The sequence below is a fragment of the Tetrao urogallus genome, assembly GCF_951394365.1.
Source record: "Tetrao urogallus genome assembly, chromosome: 18".
Classification (NCBI taxonomy): Eukaryota; Metazoa; Chordata; class Aves; order Galliformes; family Phasianidae; genus Tetrao; species Tetrao urogallus.
In genome coordinates this window covers 6,562,749-6,585,524 of record NC_136831.1, presented here as the reverse complement: position 1 = coordinate 6,585,524, position 22,776 = coordinate 6,562,749, and the positions used below count along the sequence as shown (strand labels likewise).

The window sequence follows — 22,776 nt, the reverse complement described above, 5'->3', positions numbered from 1 at the left end:
TGCTCGGATGCTCAGAGCCCACAAAACACAGAGGGGAAGATCAGCACCGTGACGGGTCGTTACTAAGAATACAACGATCCGCACGCAAGCAGCCGCTTGATAGGATTAGCGATAACGATAAATGGCAGTGAGGATCGGGGATGGCTCCGCTTCCTTCCTCTCTCTCCCCCCCCCCCCCCCCCCCCCGGGGATTTAATCCGTTTTTCTTCTGTTTTCAGCCGCTCAATACAAATATTCCGCTCCCACAGGATTCCCCGAAGCCTTTTCCCCGGAGGAAGCTCTGTGGGCTTCCCATGTCTGCTCCCGCTGTGCAGCGCAGGGAGGTCAGCGCTGCCTTTACTTGTGCACAGCTTAAACCTTGTGATTCCAGCGCGCTTTGTAGAGCGGTGGTTCATCCCCCCGAGGGGCAGGAAGTCCTCGGTGGCAGAGCCGGGCCGCAGCCCCTGGCAGGGCTTGTGCTGGCTCCGAGCAGCCCAGTCTTTGGGCGTTGCTATTTGCAGTCCCTCGGTGCACCTCGCTGTGCTGTGGGGAGGCTCCTGTAACCCAAATACCCTCAGCACCCTGATGGCAGTGACAGCAGTTTGTGTCATCCATCGCTGTGCACCCAAAGCAGGGATGTCACCCCCGTGCTGTGGACATCGCCTGGTCAGCAGGGTTATGGCTTGGTTATGCTATGTTTCTCCTGCAGCTCTTGGGGCAGGCGGAGGAGTGATGCTCGGGGTTTGATGTGGGTGTCACCTGGTTGCCATCGTTAGCAGCTGGCTATCCGGGTACCACCTGCAGCTCCTGAGTATCACCTGGTTCCCATGGCTACCGCCCTGCCATCGTGGGTACCACCCCCAGCTCCTGGGGTTTGACGTTGATGTTTCTCGCTGGGGACGTCCTGCCGTGCGGTGCCAGCTCCCACCAAGGGCTGAGCGTTCGCTGAGCATCGCACGGAGCCCATCTGGGCCTCCACGCTGTCCTCGAAGAGCCCGTCCTGCCCGGAGCCGTGTTTCCCCCCCATCCTCGGGGCTGGGCGGGGAGGGGATGGGGCCGGGGCTGTGGGCAGGGCCGAGGGAGATGACGCCGGGTGAAGGCTGCTGAGAGCCTGCCCAGCCCCGCCGCAGGCCGAGCGGGTGGCCGCGCACTCGGGCTCCGGCAGCATGGACGTGACCGTGGATCTGTACCTGGCCGTCCCGCTGCTCTTCACCGTCCTGGCCATCGTCCTCGCCTCGGTCTTTGTGAAGCTGCGGGGAGGCGAGGGGCAGCGGGCGGCGGAGCGGCAGCCAGAGCCGGGCAAAGCGGAGCCGGGCAAAGCGGAGCCGGGTAGAGAGGAGCCGAGCTCGGCCGCCGGGGGCGAAGCGGAGCCGCAGGGAGCGGCCGAGGGGCCGGGGGTAGAAGGGAGCCGGGTGCCGGTGGAGGAGGTCGGGGCGGGCGGCGAGGAGAAGGAGAAGGAGGAGGAGAAGGAAGAGAAGGAGAAGGAGGCGGCGGTGGCCGAGCAGAAATCCGCGGCCGAGCAGAAATCCGCGGCCGAGCAGAAATCTGCGGCCGAGCGGAGCCCCGAGAGCATCCCCCACCCGCCGGCCGCCGCCGAACACCGGGAGCAGCAGCAGCAGGAGGAAGAGGAGGAGGAAGAGAGCAAGGTAAGGGGAGGGAGGCTTGAGGGAAGGCGAATTTCGCGTGGGGGGCTGCAGTCCTTTTCCCAGCAGCTGCTCCAGGTGCTGGGGGTGTGCGCTCTTTCTGTCCCCTCTTTTTTTGTGGGTTGCAGCAAATCGTCCCCCTGCAGCATGAGGATGCCCCAACTGCTGTCCTTGCAGCCCCAGGGAGGTCTCCCCCTTGTGTCCCCCCCCAGCACCCTACTGGCCTCCCACCCTGAGCTCTGACCCGTGCTTGCACTGGGGGGGGCTGCCTGGTAAATCCTCCTCCAGCTCCGGATCTTGTTTAAAAATAAAAGGGTGACCCAGCGGCCATGGAAGGAGTTTGCCCTGCTGGCTTCTGTGAGCTCTGCGTTGATGCTCTGTGCCGTGGGCCTGGGGACCCTCGAGGGGCTCAAACTGACTGTGCTTCTCCTGGGGCCGCCCCTTGTACCAGCGAGGGATGCAGGCAACAGGGTGACCGGGGAACCCAGAGGGATGCAGGGCATGCAGACGTGTTTGAGCTGGGGAGCGCAGCCTGGGGCCTGGCTGCCTGCTGGCTATTATTAGCAGCATTGCTAATCCTTGGTGACTGCATCCAGGCTGCTGGGCAGTGTGCAGACGGACGGACAGACAGCCGTTGTCTTGGAAGGCATCGCTACTGACTCACCTGGCGCAGCGGGCGAGGCGCAGTGCGTTGGCACTTCTGTGTCCCGTGGTGATCATCAGGGCAGTGCCCGGCCCTGCGTGCTGGGACCTCACCCTCCTCCCACCTCCTTCATCTCCCATTTCTTTCCCTGAGTCCCAGCACCATCCCTTGGCTACGGGGATGGCTCTCAAGCAGACCCCCATCGTCACAGCCTTCCGAAAGCGCTGGGGACATCTGTCCATCTCTGGGATGACTTGTGGGATTTCTCAGTGCTCTGCAGGGCTGGGGAGCCCCAGGACTGCCGTTCGCTGGCTGTATCCCAGCTGGGATCGCTCAGCAGCACCCAGGACGTGCGCTTTCTCTGTCGACTCTTTAACACGAGTTGGGAATGTTTCTCCTCTCTCCTGGCTGCTCTTCAGTCGCATTTTCCTGAGCAGACACCACTGCAACCTACTCCTCCTTCAGGAACGTGGCACTGCAGTTCTGTCTGCCCAAAGGTGACCGTCTGGATGGGATGTGCCTCTCCCCTTTGGGTGCCCCAGTGAGCACAGCCCAGGGTGCCCACGGCCTGGAGGACACTGTGCTCAGTGCAGGTTGTGCCTCACACAGCAAAGCACAGATGGTGGTGGGCTGATGGTTGGACTCAATGATTTTTTTTCCAACCTCAGTGATTCTACGATACAGGACAAGGTTTTGCTTCCTTGGGAAGTGATTCCCAGCAGCAGGGCAGGGTGAGCTGCTCTGGCACCAAGCAGTTGTTAACAGGTGTGGATGGGAAGGAGTTTGGTCGAAGCAGTGAGAGCTGCACAGGCTGGAAATGAGCCCTGCCCTACTCGTGGCTGAGGGCTGCAGTCCCTTGATGTGACTCAGCAGAGGCTCAGACCAGCATCGTGCTGCTGGAGGCTTGGAGCTTTTCGGCAGACCCAGTGCATCAGACAGCAGTGGGCTGTGCTCAGCACTCCGAGACCTTTCTCCTTTTCCCTGCTGTCTGCTCAGCATGTGCTGCTTCAGATTCTCTGCAGCCATTAAGCACTGAAGCAAGTGCTGATGGATGAAGCAGCGTCGGTGTGCTCAGTGCATCACCCTGCTGTCTGTGTTCCCTCCTGCTGCCTTTATGCTCCGGTCCCTGCCTCTGTCCTGCAAGGTCCCTGTCCTGCCCTGGTGGGCAAGGTGATTCTCCGTGTGCTGGGCAGGGCTGAAAGAGGGGGAATCAGGGGAAGGAGATCCTCATTCCCATTGGGTTCTGGTGGTGATTCTCCTGTGTCTGCTGGTTCCCATCACTGACAAAAAAAATTAATTAGTTTGTCGCTGTCGGAGCTCGTTACGTGATGGATGCTGCTGCCCTAATGAGAAGCTGCTGGGTGGGAGCTGTGGCAGCTCAGCGTGGGTCCTGCCAGAAAGGAGCAGAAATCCCCAAATCTCCCACTAGCTCTTCTGCCTTACCCAAGGGCTGCTGCTCTGCCAAACTCTGCCCATCAGCTTCCTTTTCCCCCCTTTTTAAAGGCTTTTTCCTTCCCCTTTCCCTCCTGGCTTCTCTTTTTCTGTCTGGCTCCCCGCTGCCTTCCTCTTGCAAACTCTTGCATCAGGCTTGGATCAGAAGGCGCAGCCATAAATGGCAACGTGGGGCTGGGAGCTTCCAGGGTAATTTTCTCCCCCCCTCTTTGCAGCCCAGGGCCTTCCCATTTCCCTGCAGTTGGAATGGATTAGGGGCTCTGCTTGTCCCCATCATGCCCACGGGACAGCAGAAGGGGTGGGGGCCCAGCAGCCCCTCCTTGCGTCCCTTTAGAGGAGGGAAACCTGCTGTGGGGAGGGAGGAACTGCCTCTGGTTGGCCATAAATGAGCTGAAAACAGGGTGATGGGGAGCCCAGCCTATATTGCCCTATGACAGAGAGGAGGCTTTCCCACCTGGGAGATGCTTTAGGGCTGGAAGAGGGCTCATAGGCTGGGAAAGCCATGAGTGGGGCTTTTGGGGAGCACTCTGTTACTGCTCAGTGCCCCAAACCTCCCATGGGGTCTCATCCTCGCTGCTGCTTTTGTCTGCAGCCTGCACTGCCCAAGTCAGGCTCACACGTGGGCGTTTGCTCGCTGGCCATGGAAGCTAAAGGGCAAAGCACATTTCTGATGAGCTAACAAATGCTTCAGTGCTACAGCCAAGGTCTGCCAAAAGCCAAGACAGCTGTATTGCCGCATTGTTATTTAAGGTAATGACTTGGGGGATTTTAACCCTGCGCTGGGTTTGGGGGGGCTGTGATTTGGTGGCGTTGCTTATGGGAGCTCCTGGCAGCTCCTGCTGGGGGTGCCTGTCCCACCCATGTGCTGGTTGTGCCACGCAGTGTCAGCTCTGCAGAAACTGCTCTCCATCCTGGCAGCCCGACTGCTGCATCAGCATCCCCAGGGCTGCTGCTGTGCCTTCCCCTGCTCTGCAGCACTGTGGTTCAGCATCACCGCATCCTCGTGTGACTGTGGTACCACTGATCTGGCAGTGGCCGTGGGGCAAAGGCTGCCAGCAGTGCTGTCCTGGGTCTTGGCGGGGCTTTTCTAGACTCTGTCTGTGTGTTCAGGGTGCAAATGTGCTCTTTGGACTTGCACCCATGGCCAGGAGCAGCGCCTGGCTCATTCCAGTACGCATCCCATGGGCTGCCTGTGGGAGCTGCTCCCGACCAGGCAGACAGAAGGACAGGGCTGTGGAAGGCAGGGCTGCAGCGCGGGGGGAAGGGAGCTGCTGGCATCTGCCTCTGAGCAGAAAAATGCTGTGCTGTAGTGAGCAAGCAGTTGCCACGAGCAGAGCTCCCCACTGTGTCCACAGCACATAGCAATCGCCTGCTGGCCTGGCAGCCCAGCCTGCTCCCCCTCTGCTCCCATCAAACGTTTCTTCCAGTGGGTTGGAGCAGGAACAGTTCTCTTTCAGCACCCCCCAGGGCCAGGGCTGAGTATCCTCTCTGTTGGGTGCTGCTCTGCTGGCCCCGGGCTGCCCAGGTGTCAGCAGTGAGTGCCCATGTTTGGAAGCGTGGCTCAAAATAGCGATGGTTGCTGGGGTGTCAGCCACGTGTCCTCCTGGGGAGCTGGGTGGTGAGGAGAAGCCAAGGGGCTGTGAATAATGCGCATTCCTCACCGATGACAAAGCAAGCTGGGTCTGAGCAGTACCACGCTTAGTGGTGGATATGAAGCCACCGCTGCAAACCCAGTGTGGGGTCCGTGCTGGTTCCCCTCCTGTCTGCATCACACAGGGAGGAAGGCACGTGTGTGGGCACTGCCTGTGTCCCAGCCTTATCTCCAGGGCTGGAGCTGTTCTCTCCCTCCCCACGTTCCATCTGCAAGGAATCCGGCCTTGATAAAGCTTGCTGCGACTCGTGGGAGGCAACCCCAAAACTTCCAGGCTTGGTTTGTGTTAAAACTCCGTGCTGTTTGATTCCTCCCTGTGCATCCTGAGCTGAGATGGCTCCTGCTGGGGGCAGCTTTGCTTGCCCGTGTCTGTGTGGGATGGATGCTCCTCTTGCTGGGCCCCTCCATGCCCCAGACCCAGCTCCAAGCCTCCCTCCCTGCTCCTGGGGCTATTTTTGGTGCTTGAGGGCCCAAGGGAGGAAATGACTGTAATGGCAGCCCTGTGGGCATGGGGAGAGGGCAGTTCTCATGACACTGCTAGGCAGTGAGAAGGAAGCAGACTAATGAACGTTGCTTGTTAGCAAAGCATCCCTTTCCCCTCTTCTCAGAATGGGGCAGGGAAGCAGTACCCAATTTTGAGGGCTCTCATAGGTGATGTAGAACAGCACCTTCTGATCATGGCTCTCCATGTCATCATGGATCTCCATGATCTCTGTCTTTTCCCTCTGCAGGAGGAAGATCCAGACTCAGACAGTGAGAAGCTGATGGTGAAAGAGACGGAGGATGATGATGGTGAGTGCCAGAAAGGCAGTGCCCCACGGGGATGGTCTGAAAAGCTGAGCCCCAGTGCCTGGGGATGGTCCCCCATCTCTGAGCAGTGCAGGGGAGAAGGACCCAACATCCCAAAATGAAGGGACATGGAGGGAGAAGCAGCTACTGGGGATCCACACACAGCAGAAGGGCCCCTGCCCTTGGGCTGTCACTGTTACTAAATACCTGGGAGCAGACAAACAGCTCAATCCCTTGGAGCAGCACCCCAAAAGCTCCTTCCTCCCCTCGAGGCACATCTCTGGAGTCTTTAGGCAGAGCCACATTTAACTAATTACTCAATTAGTTGATTGGAAAATGATGAATTGCCTCACTGGAGTGGCTGTGCTCAGAGAAAACAAAGCAGGTGGCCCATCAAGCAGCAGTGTGTCAGTGGGGCTGTGCCCACATCCCCTCTGTGCTGGTGCTCCTCCTGCTCTGCCCCACTTTCCTCCCAACCCGGGTAAGGCACAGCATGGCAATCCCCAGGCTCAGGAGGATTACCCTAATGCCACAGGGAATCAAATTTTAATCATGCGAGGTGGGAGAAGCGCCTTCCCTCTGTAGGGGACAGGGTTCCACAAAGACACGTGTGTGTGTTCCATCCTGCTGGGCTTCCGTGCAGCATCAGGGGTGTTATTGGGGCTGGTAGATCTGGTTGGATGAACGATGGGCGTCTGCTGCCCAAAGGATGATGGTGATGGTGCTGTGCCAAGGTTTGCCCTTTTTGGTTCATGGCTATTTTGGGGCAGCTCACATGGAGTCGGGCACGGCTCACGGCTAGCTCAGCATCCCCACGAGCCCACGGTGCACGAGAGCAGCTCAGCCCCACTTTGGGAGATGGGAGGCAGGAGGCAGCTGCTGAGCTCGCAGAGCTCTCACCCAGCTCACGCACTGCCAGCGCTTGCAATGCAATGCAAGAGAAGAGATGAAAAATAAATATTTTCTTTCATATGCTCCTGGCCAGGCTCCTGGTAAGTAGGTCACATCTTCGCCCTGCAGCCGGCCACGTGAAAGCCCTGCCTCCCTGCTCTGTGCTTCCTGAAGTTTGTTTTCAGTCTGCAAAGAAAGTTCCTGAGCTCAGAAAACATCCAGCGGTTTCCAAAGCCACAACACGTGGGCAGTGAGATAGGTGGCCACCTCTCCTCCCTGCCGCTTGTTCCTTTCTGGTGGAGCAGCGATTAAACTGCCTTTTTTGAACAGGCAAAATCTCAATTTGGCAGAGAACCATGTGGGGGAAGTGATTTTAATTGTCCTTGAAATCAGGCGAGCTGTACGAAGGTAATAAAATAACTCCTGGGCTGCACCAGGGCAAGGAACAGGATGTTACACCCTCTCTTTCTGTTCTTTCCCTCCCAGTATCTCCCAAAGCAGCAGCAGCAGCTGATTTTCTTTCCATATGCTTTCGTGACCACTTTTATGGGGTCTCGTTGGTGCCTGGAGGTATCACCCAGGATGGTGGGTTTGAGGGTAACATGCAGCGTCCTGGAGATGCACAGGCAGTCAGGCTTCTCCTGGAGGGGAGAGATACAGGGCCACAGCATCTTCTGTTTGTTGGACTCCTCGGAAGGAGCCCCGGGGCTCTGTGAGGACAGCAGATGGTTCTGTGGGTGCAGCTGTGCTGAGCAGCTGACACGAGGCAGCCCCATCCCACAGTCCTTGGGAGATAAAGGTCTGTGGATCAGCAGCTGCAGATAAGCGCGGCTCCGTGAGCCCTCAGGGCCGCCCTTTGGGTCGCCCCCACCGCTGCTGTTCTCTGTTGTCTCTGGGAAGATAAGGAAGGGGAGAGGTTTCTAAAAGCAAACGGAGCTCTAATAAAATCCGATTGGAAAAGGATCAGCTTTGCTTCGAGATCCGTGAGCTCTGGCACTAATTAGCCCGAGGCTGAGATGGGGAGATCTGGAAAGGGGCCCCTGGGGAGAGGAGGGGAGAGATACCTCAGGGTTTCCTGAGGCTCTGGAACCGATGGTGGAAGTCTCATGGGTGAATGCATGGGAGCAGGGCTGGGCGTGCAGCTCGAGCCTGTGGATGCTGATGTCCCTCTCAGGCGCTTTCTGTCTCACACCATCTCCTGCTCTCCTCTGTCCTGCCCTCCCCAGCTGCAGATGAGACGTTCTCTTTTAAGTACAGTCCTGGAAAGCTGAGGGGAAACCAGTACAAGTCAATGATGACCAAAGAAGAGCTTGAGGAAGAACAAAGGTATGCTGAGTTTCCTTTTTTCCCTTCTCACCTGAGTCCATCTGGTTGGCAGTTTCTTGAAGCAAGATCTCACACCATCACAAATACAATCACATGGATCGAGGAGATATAGGGCCACAGTGATTCACTGCAGCTGGGCAAGCTCCTCTGGATGCTCAGACCTGATGTCTCACCTGTGCAAGTTGGTGTATATCCACGGACCCATTGGCACCACGTTGATTTCCATCTGTTGAGGCTCTGACTGCCCCTTCCCCTCCCTTTGCCCTGTCAATTGCCTGAGGGTTTGGGTACAGCTCTGAAATACTGGAGCAAAGGGAGTGAATGTGGAGCTTTGGAGCTCCGTATCCCAGTGTGGCCCACAGCATGCTGAGGAGATGCTGGTCCCTCCCTTGTCATCCCCAAGGAAGGGCTGTGGGCCCTAGCTCTCCATGCAGGCTGCCCTAAACATGCTGATCCTGCACCATTTCCCTTCATGTTAGCCCCACTTGCACACCAAGGGATGCCTTCCCTTTCTGCCCACAGGTCTCAGGGTTCACTGCTGTGCAGCACTGCTAGGAGCAGCGCTCTGCTTGGGCTGCACGCTCTGGTCTCAGCCATGCAAGCCAGCTCTGGCTGCTTCTGGGCTGACCCTGCATTGCTGGCATCAGGAAAATATTTGCTTTCTTCCCATTATGTCTTTATCATGCCTGGAGCATGCAGCCTGTACAACACTTGCCAGGTCTGTTGGCATCACTGCTTTCACGTGGGGAGGGGATGGTGGAATGAACAGTGAATGTGAATGAAATCCTAACCCACAGGGCTCAATGGGAATTGTTTTGGGGGATCCTGCTAAGCACCGGTACAAAATCCACTGCAAAAGGTACATTTAAACCCTCTGCAGCTCCAGCAGCCAGCTGAGCAATCACTGCGTGAGGGTTCGAACCGGAGACCTGCAGGGCTGGCTCCTTCGTGGCAACAAAAGCCACTGGGCATCCTGTGGGTGCGGTGAGGGGACGTCGCTCTCGCTGCATCCCCAGCCAAGGTTTTGTACTCTGGACTGAAGGATGGGTATCAGTGCTCACGTCCCAGGGCAGGGCTGTGCCCCCAGGGCTGGCAGATGGCACTGAGGCCGCCTTGGAAGCTCTCAGCAGCTCGCACACTGAGGGCCATTGGCAGCGCGTTTTCCTACTGCTCCCTTCTGCTGTCTCTCCTCTCTGTTTGTGTTGTTCATTTCCTTACGGCAGCTTTATGAATTTTGTTTTTATGTTTTACTTTCGTCCTGCTGTGTCGCTGCCTTATTTTCTTCCCTGTGCCATCAGCAGCTTCTCATTTCAGGGTGGTGTGTGGGTCCAGGTGAGCAGAGGGCAGCAGCTCAGCCTGGTCCCTCCGAGCCCCGTCCCTCTCCCTGGTTCCATGCGTTCTGCACTCTGACCGCTGCCGACCCGCTGTGACCCAGGTTTGCCACCTTTATGTTGCAGGATTGAGCTGACCTCTGATCTCACATCTCTGTAGCAAGTACCTTAGGTCCTCGGCCACAAACATTCTTGCAAATCTGTTTGGTAAGGATGCGCCGTTTCTTAGAAGTAGTGTTACCATGGATAACATCTGCTAATGTGTTTTGGTGGTTTTGCTGTGGTGTTTTGGTTTTTTTTTTTTATTCTTTTGGGTTTTATTCTGGGGGGAGGAGGGTTTATTTCTGAGCCATCTCTCCCACCTCCCTTCCCTCCCCATAACAGATTAATGAGTCTGCTCCCCCTGCTCCATCTCACTTCCACGAGCACTCCAAAGGGACCTGGAATGGAGGGTTCTCATGTCCAGCTGCTCAGCTCTTCCATATGGTTCCTCAGCTCAGACATCCCATGAATGCTTTTATTTCCTGACTTGGAAAATGAGGGCAGTGAGCTGGTGGTTAGCCCTAGGGCACGTAGCTGGAGGTGGGGGCTCAGCCTGCTGCTGACCCTTCAGTTGACCCCCATGGGCCAGCAGGCACCTGTAGGAAGCAGCTTGGAAGCAACATGCAGAATGCAAGGCTCCCAGTTGGGACTGCCTGTTGTGGTCTGTCATCAGGAGCCCTTCATTTGGGGACACCTGATTTTGGAAATGCTACTGAGATCATTCCTTTTACAGGAAAACCCATAGACAGTAGGAGAGGAGAGACATGCAGTAGGAAGGGTTGTTTAAACAAAAACCCACTTCTGCTCATACTCTGCATCGCTCCTGAAGCTGTGGTTGCCTTGCCTGCTATTCACTCGAATCTTGCAGCTTCAAACTGGCGCTAAATCTGGACTCAAAAGGGAAGGAATGTGACCTTCATGGAGTGATGCAACTTCCTGCTTTTTGATTACTTCAGTCTTAAAAAATAGCAGGACTTCTCAGGAGGGAAGGATGGTCACTCTTGGTGGCAAACACATCTGCTTGGCTGGTGGCACTGCACACCTGGTGGGTTACCAGCACATGGAGAACAGAAGCACGTAGTGTTTGTTCCTCTGGGGGAGAAAAGCAGTCTGAGCAGGAAGAGGAAGGGAGCAGGGGAAGGATGCAGCCTTGAGTCAAGCCAGCATTGCATATTTCCCAAATCCATCTCTTCTGCACCTGAGGCTTTTGGTCATCGATTGCCAACTGCAGCTGCCATGGTGCAAAGCGTGGGGATGTGGGACTGGAGTGGTGCAGCCTGTCCAGGCTGGATGGGGCTGTTAGTGGGTTGGTTGGTTTGTGCAGTGAGCACTGACAGCTGCAACAAGGCTGCATTTTTAGTAAAAAAAGAAAACAACCAGGAGAGAAATTCCCGTAGGTTTTTGTTTTCAGTTCTCTCTTTCTACAAGATAGAGCAGGTCCCAGCAAGTCCTGGTTGGCCTTGGTGATGCTGAGTCCCTCCCACTCTTCTGTAGGTGTGCGGGCTGAAGGGAAAGCAGATCTCACGTGATAGTCCATAGGAAGCTCTTTCCTCTTTGTCTTCTCTTGTTTCTGAGGTTTCTGGAGAGGCAGAGGTAGAAAACCAGAAGCTGTCCCCCAAGCTCTGGGTGCTGCAGCTGCACTTCCCAGTCAGTCACCTTCCCTGGCCAGCAATGAGACACTAAGATGCTTCTCATTGCTGTGTGGGCTGCAGCATAGGCAGAGGCTGTGTTTTCTGCGTGTGTACTCGGATGAGATGTTTGTGGTTTTGCATAACCTAAATTAGTGCCAGGAGTGGAGTGGGAAGGGGAAAGCAAGAGAAACAGGACAGCAAAGTTTCTGACCCTGAGGGGCCCAGCTGCAAACATGAGGGCACCTCCAGGGCTGGAAAAGCCTCACAGCACTCTGTCCCTTAAAGCAATGTCTGAGTGAAACTCAGTGCCCCAACCTGCTCAGAGCCTGCTGCTTGCAGGTGTGATGGATGGCTCGGTGATACCACAGTCCAACCTCTACAGGACTGGGGAGAAGGTAGGGAGGGCTGCTGTGTTTGCTTTGCTAGTAAGCGTGGTTCCCACAGTCATCTCAGCCCTTCTAGGATTAATTCTCTGGCTCTCCCGGCCAGCCATGGGTGGGTTGAGAAGGTACTGCTTGCAAATTGGAGTTCAAGCAAAGGGAATGGGATGGCTGTAAATCCTACCCACTGCCCTTCTCTTGGTGATCAGTTGGCAGTGGAAAGCTGGCTGGCCCACAGCTGGGTCCAGAGTGCTTCTTAATTACGAGCTGCTAAATAAACCTAGGCTTGGACCCTGGAGTTTCAGCAAGGCAGGGTGCATGGCCAGACCTTATCTGCAGGGAAAGGCAGAGAGAAGACATGGGGATGTGGGACTGGAGTGGTGCAGCCTGTCCAGGCTGGATGGGGCACAAGTACAGTCCTAGGGCTGTTAGTGGGCTGATCTTGCTCTGCCAGACATCCCAGACCAAATGGGGATGCAGCTGTGGCTTTAGGGAGAGCTGTGCCGAAGTGCCATTTTGAACCAGACAATGCTTGCAGTGATGACTTGAGAACACAAGGGCAGGAAGCAGCTGCTAGGATTTAGATGTTGGACTTTGACCAGTTTTGAATATGTCCACTGCTGGCCCTGTAGAAAAAGGGGGTGGTCTGGGCTGGGGGAGGCTGTATTTCAGGAGAGCTCTCTTTCTGCATCTGTCCCTGTCCACCTCCTGCATTGCCATCACATGGCCCTGGCTTGCTTGCTTGCTGTCCTTTCCTGTCCAGCATGGCACTTCATTTGGATGAGGGAAGCTGGTAAGTTTGGCTTTCTTTGGATTTTTATTATTTGTTTGCTCTTCATCTTCTGCAGCACGATAGTCGCCCTGGGCTGAGGGAGGAGAAGTAGCAACAGGGGGCTACAAACACTGTGAATGTGGGGTTCTGTTTAGATCAGGCTGAGCACTGCTTCACTGCGGCCCCCAGCCATGGGGATGGCACTGGCTGTGGGGAAGGCTGCCTTCAGCCACAGAACAGCCTAGGAGGAAAGGGGCACATGGGTACAGGGGGACCCACCAAACTCCCCTGGCTGTGATGCTTCTCCATAGGGAAAATGTCTATGAGAAATCAGTGGAGCTGAGCTCAGGCCCTATTTATAGAGCATCTGCTTGAGTCATGAGTCCCACGGAGCAGCTCAGGATGCCTCCCTTGGAAACACAGGGAAAAGGGAGGCTAATAGAGTCCTTCCTCTCCTCTCCCATCCTTGGGGGGAACCTTCCAGACACTCCTCTGCAGGCTGTGAGTCCCCAGCCCTGCCGTGGGATGAAGTTTCAGACTCTGCTTTGAGCTCCTGGGTTTTTCCTTTTGGCTGAGGTCCCGAATTGTCCCAGCTTGTGGCTGCTTTGCATCTCCCTCACCCAGCGCTCACAATTTGGCTCTATTTGCTTCTGCTTAACCTCATGCTGCATGGGCAGCTTGCTGTTCCCTCTGCTAACTCTCTGGGAGCCCAGGCTGCCTCCCTTGTGGCATCGTGGGCTGCAGGAAGGCAGGCATGCAAGCATAGGTTGGCCCATCTGTTGTTTTCTCCACTTCTGTAACACGGACTCGGGTTCAGGAGCATCGCAAAGGGGTGAGCATAGAGCTGGAGGAGGTGAGCTGAGCTGAGCTGGCAGAGCTCAAGCTGCCTTCCTGGCTGTGCTGCGGCCTTTTCAGCTGTCACTGCTGCGGCTGGGAAGCGTAGGAGGCTTCTGCCTTGAAACGGCACTGAGCAAGGGCAGCTCAGCCTTGCCAGCCTTGTCCTTGAGCTGCTGGGACTGTGCTCCTAATTGCAGCCTCAGCTGCGCCTTGGTGTGCTGAGGAGCAACAGGCATCCCCAAGGTCCTATGCACCTTCTGGCTGTTTGGTCCCACTGGAGGAATTTCAGATCTGTGCAGATAAAATCTCCCTTTGGTACCTCTCACTCTCTCTCTTCTCTTTCAAAGCACTCTCTCTCCATATCCTGCTGTTAAGTTCTCTCTCCATGTTTTATCCACTGACTGAAGCTGGCCCACAATTTTGGGACTGAAGGGGAAGCTTGGATTTAATAAGTCCTTCCTCGTGTTGTTCCTGCAGTACTGTGGTCCTGGATGTGATGCTCACTGCCAGCAGTGAGATGATATCTACCGCAAGGGTAGAGACATAGGAAGCGATGGTGATGAGACTGTAGTCTCTGTAGTAAGATGGGAGGGAGATGCCTGGGGGAGCCTGGTTTCCCAATGCCAGGCCCAGTGCCCGTGGCCTTTCCTCACTGCTCTCGAGCCTCAAAGGTGAATCATAGCCTTGGAGCGAGAAGAGCCTGACGCCAGAAGGTATGCGCCCTCCTTGCCAGCACTTCAGACCAGAGGACTGATGTTCTTGAGAAGCTGAGTGCCTGCTTTACCTGCTAGGGGAAGGAGCTGGGAATGCTCCACGCTTCTGAAAATCAGCTTTCCAGACGAAATTCTTCCTGAAATGGCTGCAAGCAATTCCCAGAGGTGGTTAGAGCAAGGTGTCTGGGGATCTTCTCCTTGGAGAGTGTCGAGGCCCCTCTGGAAAGCTATGGGCAGTTGGGATGAGATTTCTGACCTCCTGCTGTGGATTTTGACTGCAAGAGGGACATTAGCGCTGGGATGCTGCCTGCTCTCTCAGACAAGAAGTCCATGCTCCAGTGCCAATGTCATTGCTGAGCTGGAGTAGGGCAGTGCTTCCGAGGCCATCGGAGACCATTGGTTTCCACCTGTGCTGGAGATGCTGATCTCAGATTGCAGAGGAACTGCAAGCAGGACAAAAAGGAAGGGATAAAAATGTCCTTCTCTTTGCCTCAGCAGCAGAGACCAGTTACCTCAGGCTTTGTTCAACCTCATGCTCCAGTGTTCCCAGCTTCAGCTCCTGAGCCATTTTCAACCAATGACCTGCCCTTGTCTAAGCTCTTTATTTTCTGGTTGCTCCTTGCATATAACCACATCCAGTTGATCGACACTATGATTTATTGACTTGGCCCTTACTGGGGCCAGAGCAATTTGGATAATCTATATGTGAAGAAATAATCCATTAAAAAAAGACCATAACCTGGCTTGATTCATATGCTGCCAGGGGAAGGAATGCTGGTAAGGCTGATTTCACCATCCACGTCAAATGGAAAGGAGGGAAGACCCAAGGGTAGGTGGTGGCTCATGGCTCACCCTAAGATAATTAAATCTCTCAGGCTCCATGGCAGCAATGTCGGAGCTTCTCATTCTAGGGAATTATATGGCCCTGATGTTCCCATGACAGTCTGCCTCATGCTCTTTAATCCCTCTCCCAGCTTGCTCCAGGAGCAGAAAGGGGTATCCCTGTTTTGCTGATAGGGAATTTGTGGTTTTGACAGATACCCTCCATCAAGGCCAGGTTTTGTTTAAGATCTCACCCCTACTGTCTGCCCGGCCCTGTCCTTTAGGTGAGTATCCCTGCAGAGGGGATGCATCTGAGCCCCATCCACTCTCCCTGATGTCCTCCATCCCTCCCCACTCCAACTGTGGCACGCTGGAGGGAACTTCTCCTTCTGGGCCCCCATGGCAATGAGCTTATGCCCTCATGTGTAAAATCTGATTATGCTTGTGTGGCTTGAGCAGGATGATCTGATGGTCAGCGCTGCGAATCCCACAGAGTGATTATCCACTCTGGAGAATTTTCTTTCTTTGCCATCATGGGTTGGCTGCTGAGCTTCCCCAGCACTGCCTGAGGAACCCTGGGCCCTTGTGAGGCTTCAGCCTTTGTCTCCCATCTGAGATCCGGGTTGCTGAGGTGTCTGTACAAAACAGCAGACAGTTGAACTTTTTGCAGAGGAATAAGGAAGAAATGAGGCTGCAACTTGCCTTTATGTTGTAGCTGCCAGGAGCAGGTGACATCTGAATGAGACTCAGGTGTTAGGCACTGTGAATCCTACTGAATTCAGGGGAATTAGGCTGTGGTCCATGTGTATCACAGCATTCCACGAGAGCAGCTGGGGCAGTCAGGGCAGAGCATCTGAAGGGTTCAAGCTGGGAATGAGGGACCGCATTCATGCTAACACGCTGCAAGACCTTGGGGAGTGCCTGGATGTCTCCATCCATAAAATGTATTTAATAATCTCACCCTCCTTCCCTGAGGTATTAGGAGAGGAGGGAAGCGCTGTGGTCTATAGAGTCTGTTGGTTTTGCCTCCTTTCTTTGGTCAGACAGATCAATAGAAAGGTTGACCCATTCATCCAGGAAACTGGATCCTGGCTCATCTGGTTGCAGGTGGCAGGAGGAATGTGGGCTGGACAAGTGTGTGAGCAGCCCAAGACAGCTCTGCATGGGACACTGAGGCAGTAATCCCTGGAGCTGATGAAGGTTTCCAGTTAGCTGGACTTCTTCAGCTCTCATCATAGGCCAGAAAGAGACTGCAATTCAGGTTTGATGCCAGATGAGAGGATTTACACTTCTTTGACCGGGTTTCAGCTATCCTGCTGCAGTTGATGAGGAAAAGTGCCTCCTCCTTTGAGGCACGTGGTTTGCAAACAGTGACTTACTCTTCCCAGAAGGGGAAAGCTGGCTTGCCTTCTCCTCCACTCATACCGAGTTATCCCCTTGCTCATTTATGTGAATAATAATGAAACCATCCTGAGGGGTGAAATGACTGAAATATTTCTCTTCTCTCCTTGTTTCTCTTTGCAGAACTGAAGACTATATGAAGTTGTCCCTAGCCTCCTCCTAAAGAAATCCCTTGGCATCTTTAAAGGCTTGAGAGAAATACCAAAACCAACCAAACACACCCATAAGAGAATCCATAAGCCCTCAAAACTTGGCATCCCTCTTGCTCTGAAGTTGAGTTCTTCAAAAACTCCTGTGGTATCAAGTTTAAGGAGATCCTTGTGTGTCTCCATGGACTGGGGCTGGGCCCAATGAGTGACTTGAGTTGTGTTTGGGGGGGCTGGGATATCCTACGTTAACCTTTCTCCCTCTCCTTCAAACAGAACCCAAATTGGATACCAGATTTGCAGCGAGCCTATTAGTTTTGTTCACCACCATGTATTAGCCCTGCCACGAAGTCAGTGTTGTTTCTTTAGAGGGGTGGGTGAACTGTAGCTCTTCTCCCAGACTGGCCTGGATCTTGTACCAGACTACCAAGTTGTTTCTTCTTAGAGCCAAATCCTTCTGTGCTGCTGGGGAGTGGGAACTGACTGATTTCAAACACTGTGTGACTTTACTTTATTCCAAAGGGTGGAGGTACGAAGTGGGATCAAAGTAAGGGAGAGAAGATGTTAGCTGACTTAAATCTCACTTCTGTAGTTATTTTAGCAAAGAGCTGATCTTGCAGGTAGATGGAAGACTGGAGGAGTGATGAAGGTTGATAGCTTAGCTGCTCAGTTTGTGGTGAAGGCTTCGGAGACCACACTTTGACTGTTGTTATCTGGATTCACGCTTCCCCGCTTTGTTCCCAAGAGATGAGACCCAAGGAGGTAGCTATGGCACTGTGGGCTCCCACAGCTCAGCATGAGATTAGGGGGGTCCTGGAAGAGACGCCCTCCCCATTTCTCTGCCCGCTTGCTATCCCATTGCCTTCTTTTCTTGCTAGCCCAGTGGCTTGTCCACAGGAGCCACATCTCAGCACCTCTCCTCAGCTCCGTCAGGGGATGGATTTGGCTAGGTGCACATGCCTGCTCCAGGCACAGCAGGCTGTGAATGAAAGCCAGGTGGTCTGTTGGAGTGAGAAGAGGGCCCAAGTCCTCTGGCGATGTTGCAGAAGCACCAGGCTGGCTGGGAACGCGTCCTTCAATTCTTCTCTCACTGCAGGACAACAGCCTCTTGGCTAAAGCTGCAAACATATCAGAAAACCAACAGGCTGCTTTTTCTTTTTTATTTTTTTTTCTTTCCTTTTTAATTCCTATGCAGACGATACTTGAAACCTTGTACACAGTTGTCCTTTCCAGCGCCTGGGGTTGGCAAATTCTTAATAAAAGGGCTCGTTTAAAGAACAGCAGGAGGCTTCAGCTTAGAAGAGGCTGGGCTGCCCCTTCCCAGCCAACAACTGCAAGCGTCTTCAGTGGTTTGCATACGAATTTAGGCACACCCTCTGCTTCAACACCCACTAGTACAGCTGCTGTCTCCCTTTGGTGCTGGCTAGCTGACTCTGTGTCCCAAGCACCCAACTATGCAAAGAATGCCTTATATACATTGTGTTTGTTACATGGCAATACGTACATCCAGCAAAGTCTATAGCTGAGTCCAGATTTTTGCTAGTGGCAGCGAGTCAAACTATTTCTTCAACTCAAGTGGCTGTCTGGGTATTTTTTACTTTTGTTTTGTTTGTTTGTTTTGTATCTGATGGTGGCTCTTATATGAAGGACTGTCATTCTAGTGGCTTGAATCTGTAAAAATTGCCTTTGTTTGGTCCAATAAACCTTTGAATAGTTTATTTGGTTTGTGCTTGCTCTCCCTTTCTCCAGCAGCTTGTAACTTTTTCCTCAAGAGATCTGTGTTGAAAATCTGGACTTTAGGTTAGAGGTACATTCTGTTTTCTCGTGCCTTTTACCCTAGAAGTGACTCCAACAGGAACGAAGTCAGGCCAGTGGTGAAAGCCTGGGTTCTCCCTTGTTTCTGCTGGAGCAGCTCCGTGCTGCAGTAGCATCCTGACCTTGTTTGTGTGTGGAGCAATTAGCAATCTTTCCCAATGCAGAGCTTTGCCCGGGATTACAGCTGCTGCCAACCCAGATGCCCAGCAGCTCCTGAAGCTTAGATCTGCTTTAACATACCTACATCTAACTGCTCCAAAACGCCAGTTAATTGTGAAAGTTTGAGACTGAAGTGCCTAAAGGAGCCTGAGGGAGTGAAGTATGCAAATTCAATTCCCTATCAAGAAGAATTAGGCTGCTTTGAAAAATCCTTAATTAATCTATTTTGTCAGCAATAAGTAAAATCCTCTTTGACTTCTTGAATCCAAGCAGCTTTGAGGACAGCAGTTACGGGAAGAGAGAACGATTCTACTTGTGAATGGGGTAGTTTTGATGTGAAATCACCAAGAAAATAGAACCTGAAGCACTACAAAGTTGTTTTACAAGGTCGCCTTTGATAGCAGAAGCTCCTTTTTGAAATCAATTTCATGTTTTTGATGTCTCACTCTTCTTTCTCAGGCTCTTTGCTCTCCTTATCTTTGTTTCGCTCTCCCTTTGTTGTAGATTATGAAGTGCAGAGCAGTAACACCTCTTTTTTATTTCTGCTTTCAAATGTATGGTCGTGAAATTTAAAGTCGAGGGGATGGACAGAATGTATGGATGCTGTGTTTTAAAAATAAGTGGGGATTGTCAGCGATCTCAGTTTTGGAGACAAGAATACAAGGAAATGGAGCCTTAAGCAGCTGAAGGTTTCAGTACTGTTAATGTCTGTGAGATAATAAGTGATGGATGCAGACCTGAGCAGAGCGTTTGCAGCTGGCCCGCATTTCCAACACGTGAGGCAAAGGCGTGTATTGGATTTCTCCACATCAGTCTGGAAATGTGCCCTCTGGTACCCAGTGGTGATCTAAAATAAAATATTGATCAGTGACGACTGTGCTGCACCTCCTCCGGTCTGGAAAGGGCAGCTGGAAGTGTTTCATGTGAGCAGAGAAACATGCACAAAGGATAGACAAATCCAGGTGCTGGACAGGCTCTGGCTAGGGCTTTCATAACCAAAAGGTTCCAACATCAGGATACATTTGGCCTCAAGATAATTGCGTTTTAATTGTAATAGGAAGTAATTGGCAAATGAACTTCCTTTTGCCAGGATGCGCTTTCTTCCTGCCCTGCCTGCAGCGATGGTGCTGGGAAGACAGCTGGCTGCTTCTGCTCCTGCTGGGGCTGAGCCCAGAGGGGAAAACACAGAGCTTGATAGGAACTGGGATGCGAGGGCTCCTCAGCTCATTCCTGACTGTCTCCTTCCACTCATTCTTGGCGTGCGTGCTTCTCACTGTCAATGCTGTGCTTTCTTCATTCAGGCAAGGGTTGCGTCCCGGTTTTGCCTGTCAATAGGTATTTTGTCAATTGGTATTTTTACTGCTCCTATTATGGAAACAGCTAATAGCTTGTCCACGCAGGACTTGCAGGAAGACTACCCCAGGTTAACCAATGGCCTCCATTTAAGTGGATTAATTACAGCGTATTAAAGCCCTGTGCGGAGAGCGGGCTGTGATGGGGACAAAGGACACTCGACAGGGTGACTGTAGAAATAAAAGCAAGAATCAATATTTCCAGCTGAGGGGAAGTCTAGTGATGCTAAAGACACGGGAAGAGCAGCAAATTGGATTGCAGCAAATCTGTGCTCTGAGTTGCTGAATTCTGACTCCACAGACCTGCAATATTCATTTTGACCTAAAACTGTAGGCAGTTGCATCAGTTCGTTCATTAGGCATCTGGGAGGCATTTGAGAATACGTGATATCCTCGTGCAGCCCTCCCTTCTCTATCTCTAAGCAATGAGCAGTAAATATGTGAACAATATAAGCTCTCCTATAAAGATTCCTCGAACAAAGCATTGTGGCAGATACCAATCATTGCGCTGCAGGACGTATAACAATGGTTAACTGCTTCAGGTAAGGCAAAAATCAGGGTATGATCTTTTATGGGGAGCAGGAAATTAACAATCAACTGTGGGACCTTCTAGGACTGGAAATCTGAGGTAGATGTTCTGCTGGTCTGATTCTGCCCACGGAGGAATCATCTCATTGCTGGACAGTGAGTTCATCTCACTTTTTGACACTGGCAGACAAACTCTTGAATCAAAGCAGATTCCAGCCTGTGATCTTGTCTTCCAGTGGCTGATTAAAGTCACATCCACAGTGGAACACAGTCTAGTCTCTAGTTTTACAGTAAGATATGAATTTAAAACTTAACAGCTATTCCTGAATTACTCTGCATCTGCATGCTCTCACTACAGAATGAAAGGATGCTGTGCTGATGAAGCTTACTCCATTTTTGCTATAGAGCCCACTGAACTGGGACGTGGTGATGTTACAGATTTCCACACGTGGAGTTATCCTGAAACTGTGAGCACAGATAAGCCCTAAGGTACTCCTCCAAAGCTGGTGCTAAAGCAGACAGTTTTATCTCCGTAAGAAATGCAGAGAGGCATGCAAGATAATCAGATAGCTGTGAGGGTGAAGGATGCAGAACCAGAGGCTATCCCTTTCTCATCTTGCATGGGCAGATTTCCTGCAGTCAACAGGGCTTGTAAAATGACCCACGTTTGGCTTCATGTTTCATTTAGTGAGCTTGTTCAGAGCGCCTGCTGGGGACTGGCTATTCCTACTTCTCCTTTTCTTGTTGACAGGGTTCAGAGAGAGCAGCTGGCTGCCATCTTCAGGCTCATGAAGGAAAAGAGTGACACATTTGGAGAGATGTCTGAAGGAGACATGAAGGAGCAGCTTAAATTGTATGATATATAACTGTACAGCCAGTGAAGACGATGCCCAAAAGTCATCTTGGTCGTTATTACACAGGACTGTGGAGACTGTAGTGCTATAAATGTGTTTCAGTAGTTATTGTGCATTTCCAGGTTGTTTTGCAAATGCACACAGGCCTGTGATATGTATTTCTTAAGACTTGCAGTTTTTCACCCTTTTAATCATTTTTTTCTTGAAGAACTGTAATGGTATTTTTGACTCGTGTAGAGATTTTATCTCTGGCTGAGCCATATGTCTCAGTCACATAATCTAGTTAAACTTGTAACTTCTTCCTGGTCATGCTCTGTAGGAATGAACTTTCAAACTTAGTAATGTATTGCTTTGATAGCTGAAGGAAGCCAAAGATGATAGAAGAGCAGATTTAAAACGAATGGAAAGAATAGCATAGAGTAATTCAGGTTGGAAGGGACATGGGTTGGGAGGGACGTAAGGAGATCAGTAGTTCAACCTCCTGCTCAAAGCAGCATCAGCTGTGAGGTTAGGCCAGGTTACTCAGGGCTTTATCCTGTTGGGTCTTGAAAACCTCCACAGATGGGGACTGCACAACCTCTCTTGGCAGAGAGGCTTCCAATCCTACAGTTAGAAAACAAATAGCCAAAGCATTAGTGCTGAGATTAGATGTGAGCTGCCATTCTCATCTCCTTGAAAGGAATACTTCATCCTCCTTCACACTGGCTTTTTGACACAAATCCAAGATGGTTCCGGCTGACCCCGCTGAGCTCAGCTTCATGCCTGTGAAAACAGCAGCTGGCTGCATCCTGGGAGCAGAGACATCTCTTCGCCTCTTGACACCGGTGAAAGCAGTGCAGAAAAGTGGCTGGCATTTTTACAAGGACAATTGCGTTCAACTCAGATTGTGTTCTTGTAATGCAAAAATGATGTGAGAATCTACGTACTTAGGAAATCTCTGTGAAGCTATCAAGTGTTTTGAACAGTTTTGATCAAACCTTGGCGGTTTAGACAGAGTAAATCAGCCAGCATTCCTAATTTAAACTGATTGTCTTCTTGTGTAGCTCTCATGAAATCCTGTTAAATACTTTATTGGAAAGGATTGTCTTGGTTTTAGTAACTATTCACACGTTTTCTGACCTCATTTTAGGGAATGATCTCTTTGGATGAGGTTTTCTTTATTTTGTACAATTCTTTAGAGCCTGATGGCACCAAGAACCACATTATGTGGTCACTGTTTCCCACTACAGTACATTCCATAACACTGTATGCTTTTTGACTTCTAGGAATCATTTTATCTTCTAATTGTTTTCACATAAGCCAGGGCATGCTGATTATGCGATCAAGCTGGCTCTACTGCCAAGTCATGACTTAACCTAAATATCTGGGTGTTCTCGTGTTCAGCACGTGGTCAAAGGTGTCTCACAAAGTGAAAAATCAAGCAGACCAACATCTTGCTGTGTGTGGGAACCACAGTTTCCTTTGTCAAACTGTAAAACGGAAGAAAGGTAGGAAATTCCTATATGGGAATTCTCTTTCGTTCCATCTGGGCAATGGGATTTTTTTCCAAGGTTATTCTTGAAAGCAAGCAAAAGAGAAATCAGATTTGGAAGACTTTTTAGACTTTGCTTAGTAGACTC

At 52.2% G+C, this 22,776-nt stretch overlaps 1 protein-coding gene across 1 annotated transcript; it reads left to right on the top strand.

Moving 5' to 3' along the window:
- Positions 1 to 1,145: 1,145 nt before the first annotated feature.
- MXRA7 (matrix remodeling associated 7) lies at positions 1,146 to 21,169 on the top strand (the record flags this gene model as incomplete). The annotated part of the gene is made up of 4 exons (XM_079544161.1): positions 1,146 to 1,625; positions 6,100 to 6,160; positions 8,275 to 8,374; positions 21,055 to 21,169. The coding sequence occupies 4 exons, from the start codon at positions 1,146 to 1,148 to the stop codon at positions 21,167 to 21,169; spliced, it is 756 nt and encodes a 251-aa protein (XP_079400287.1).
- Positions 21,170 to 22,776: the final 1,607 nt, after the last annotated feature.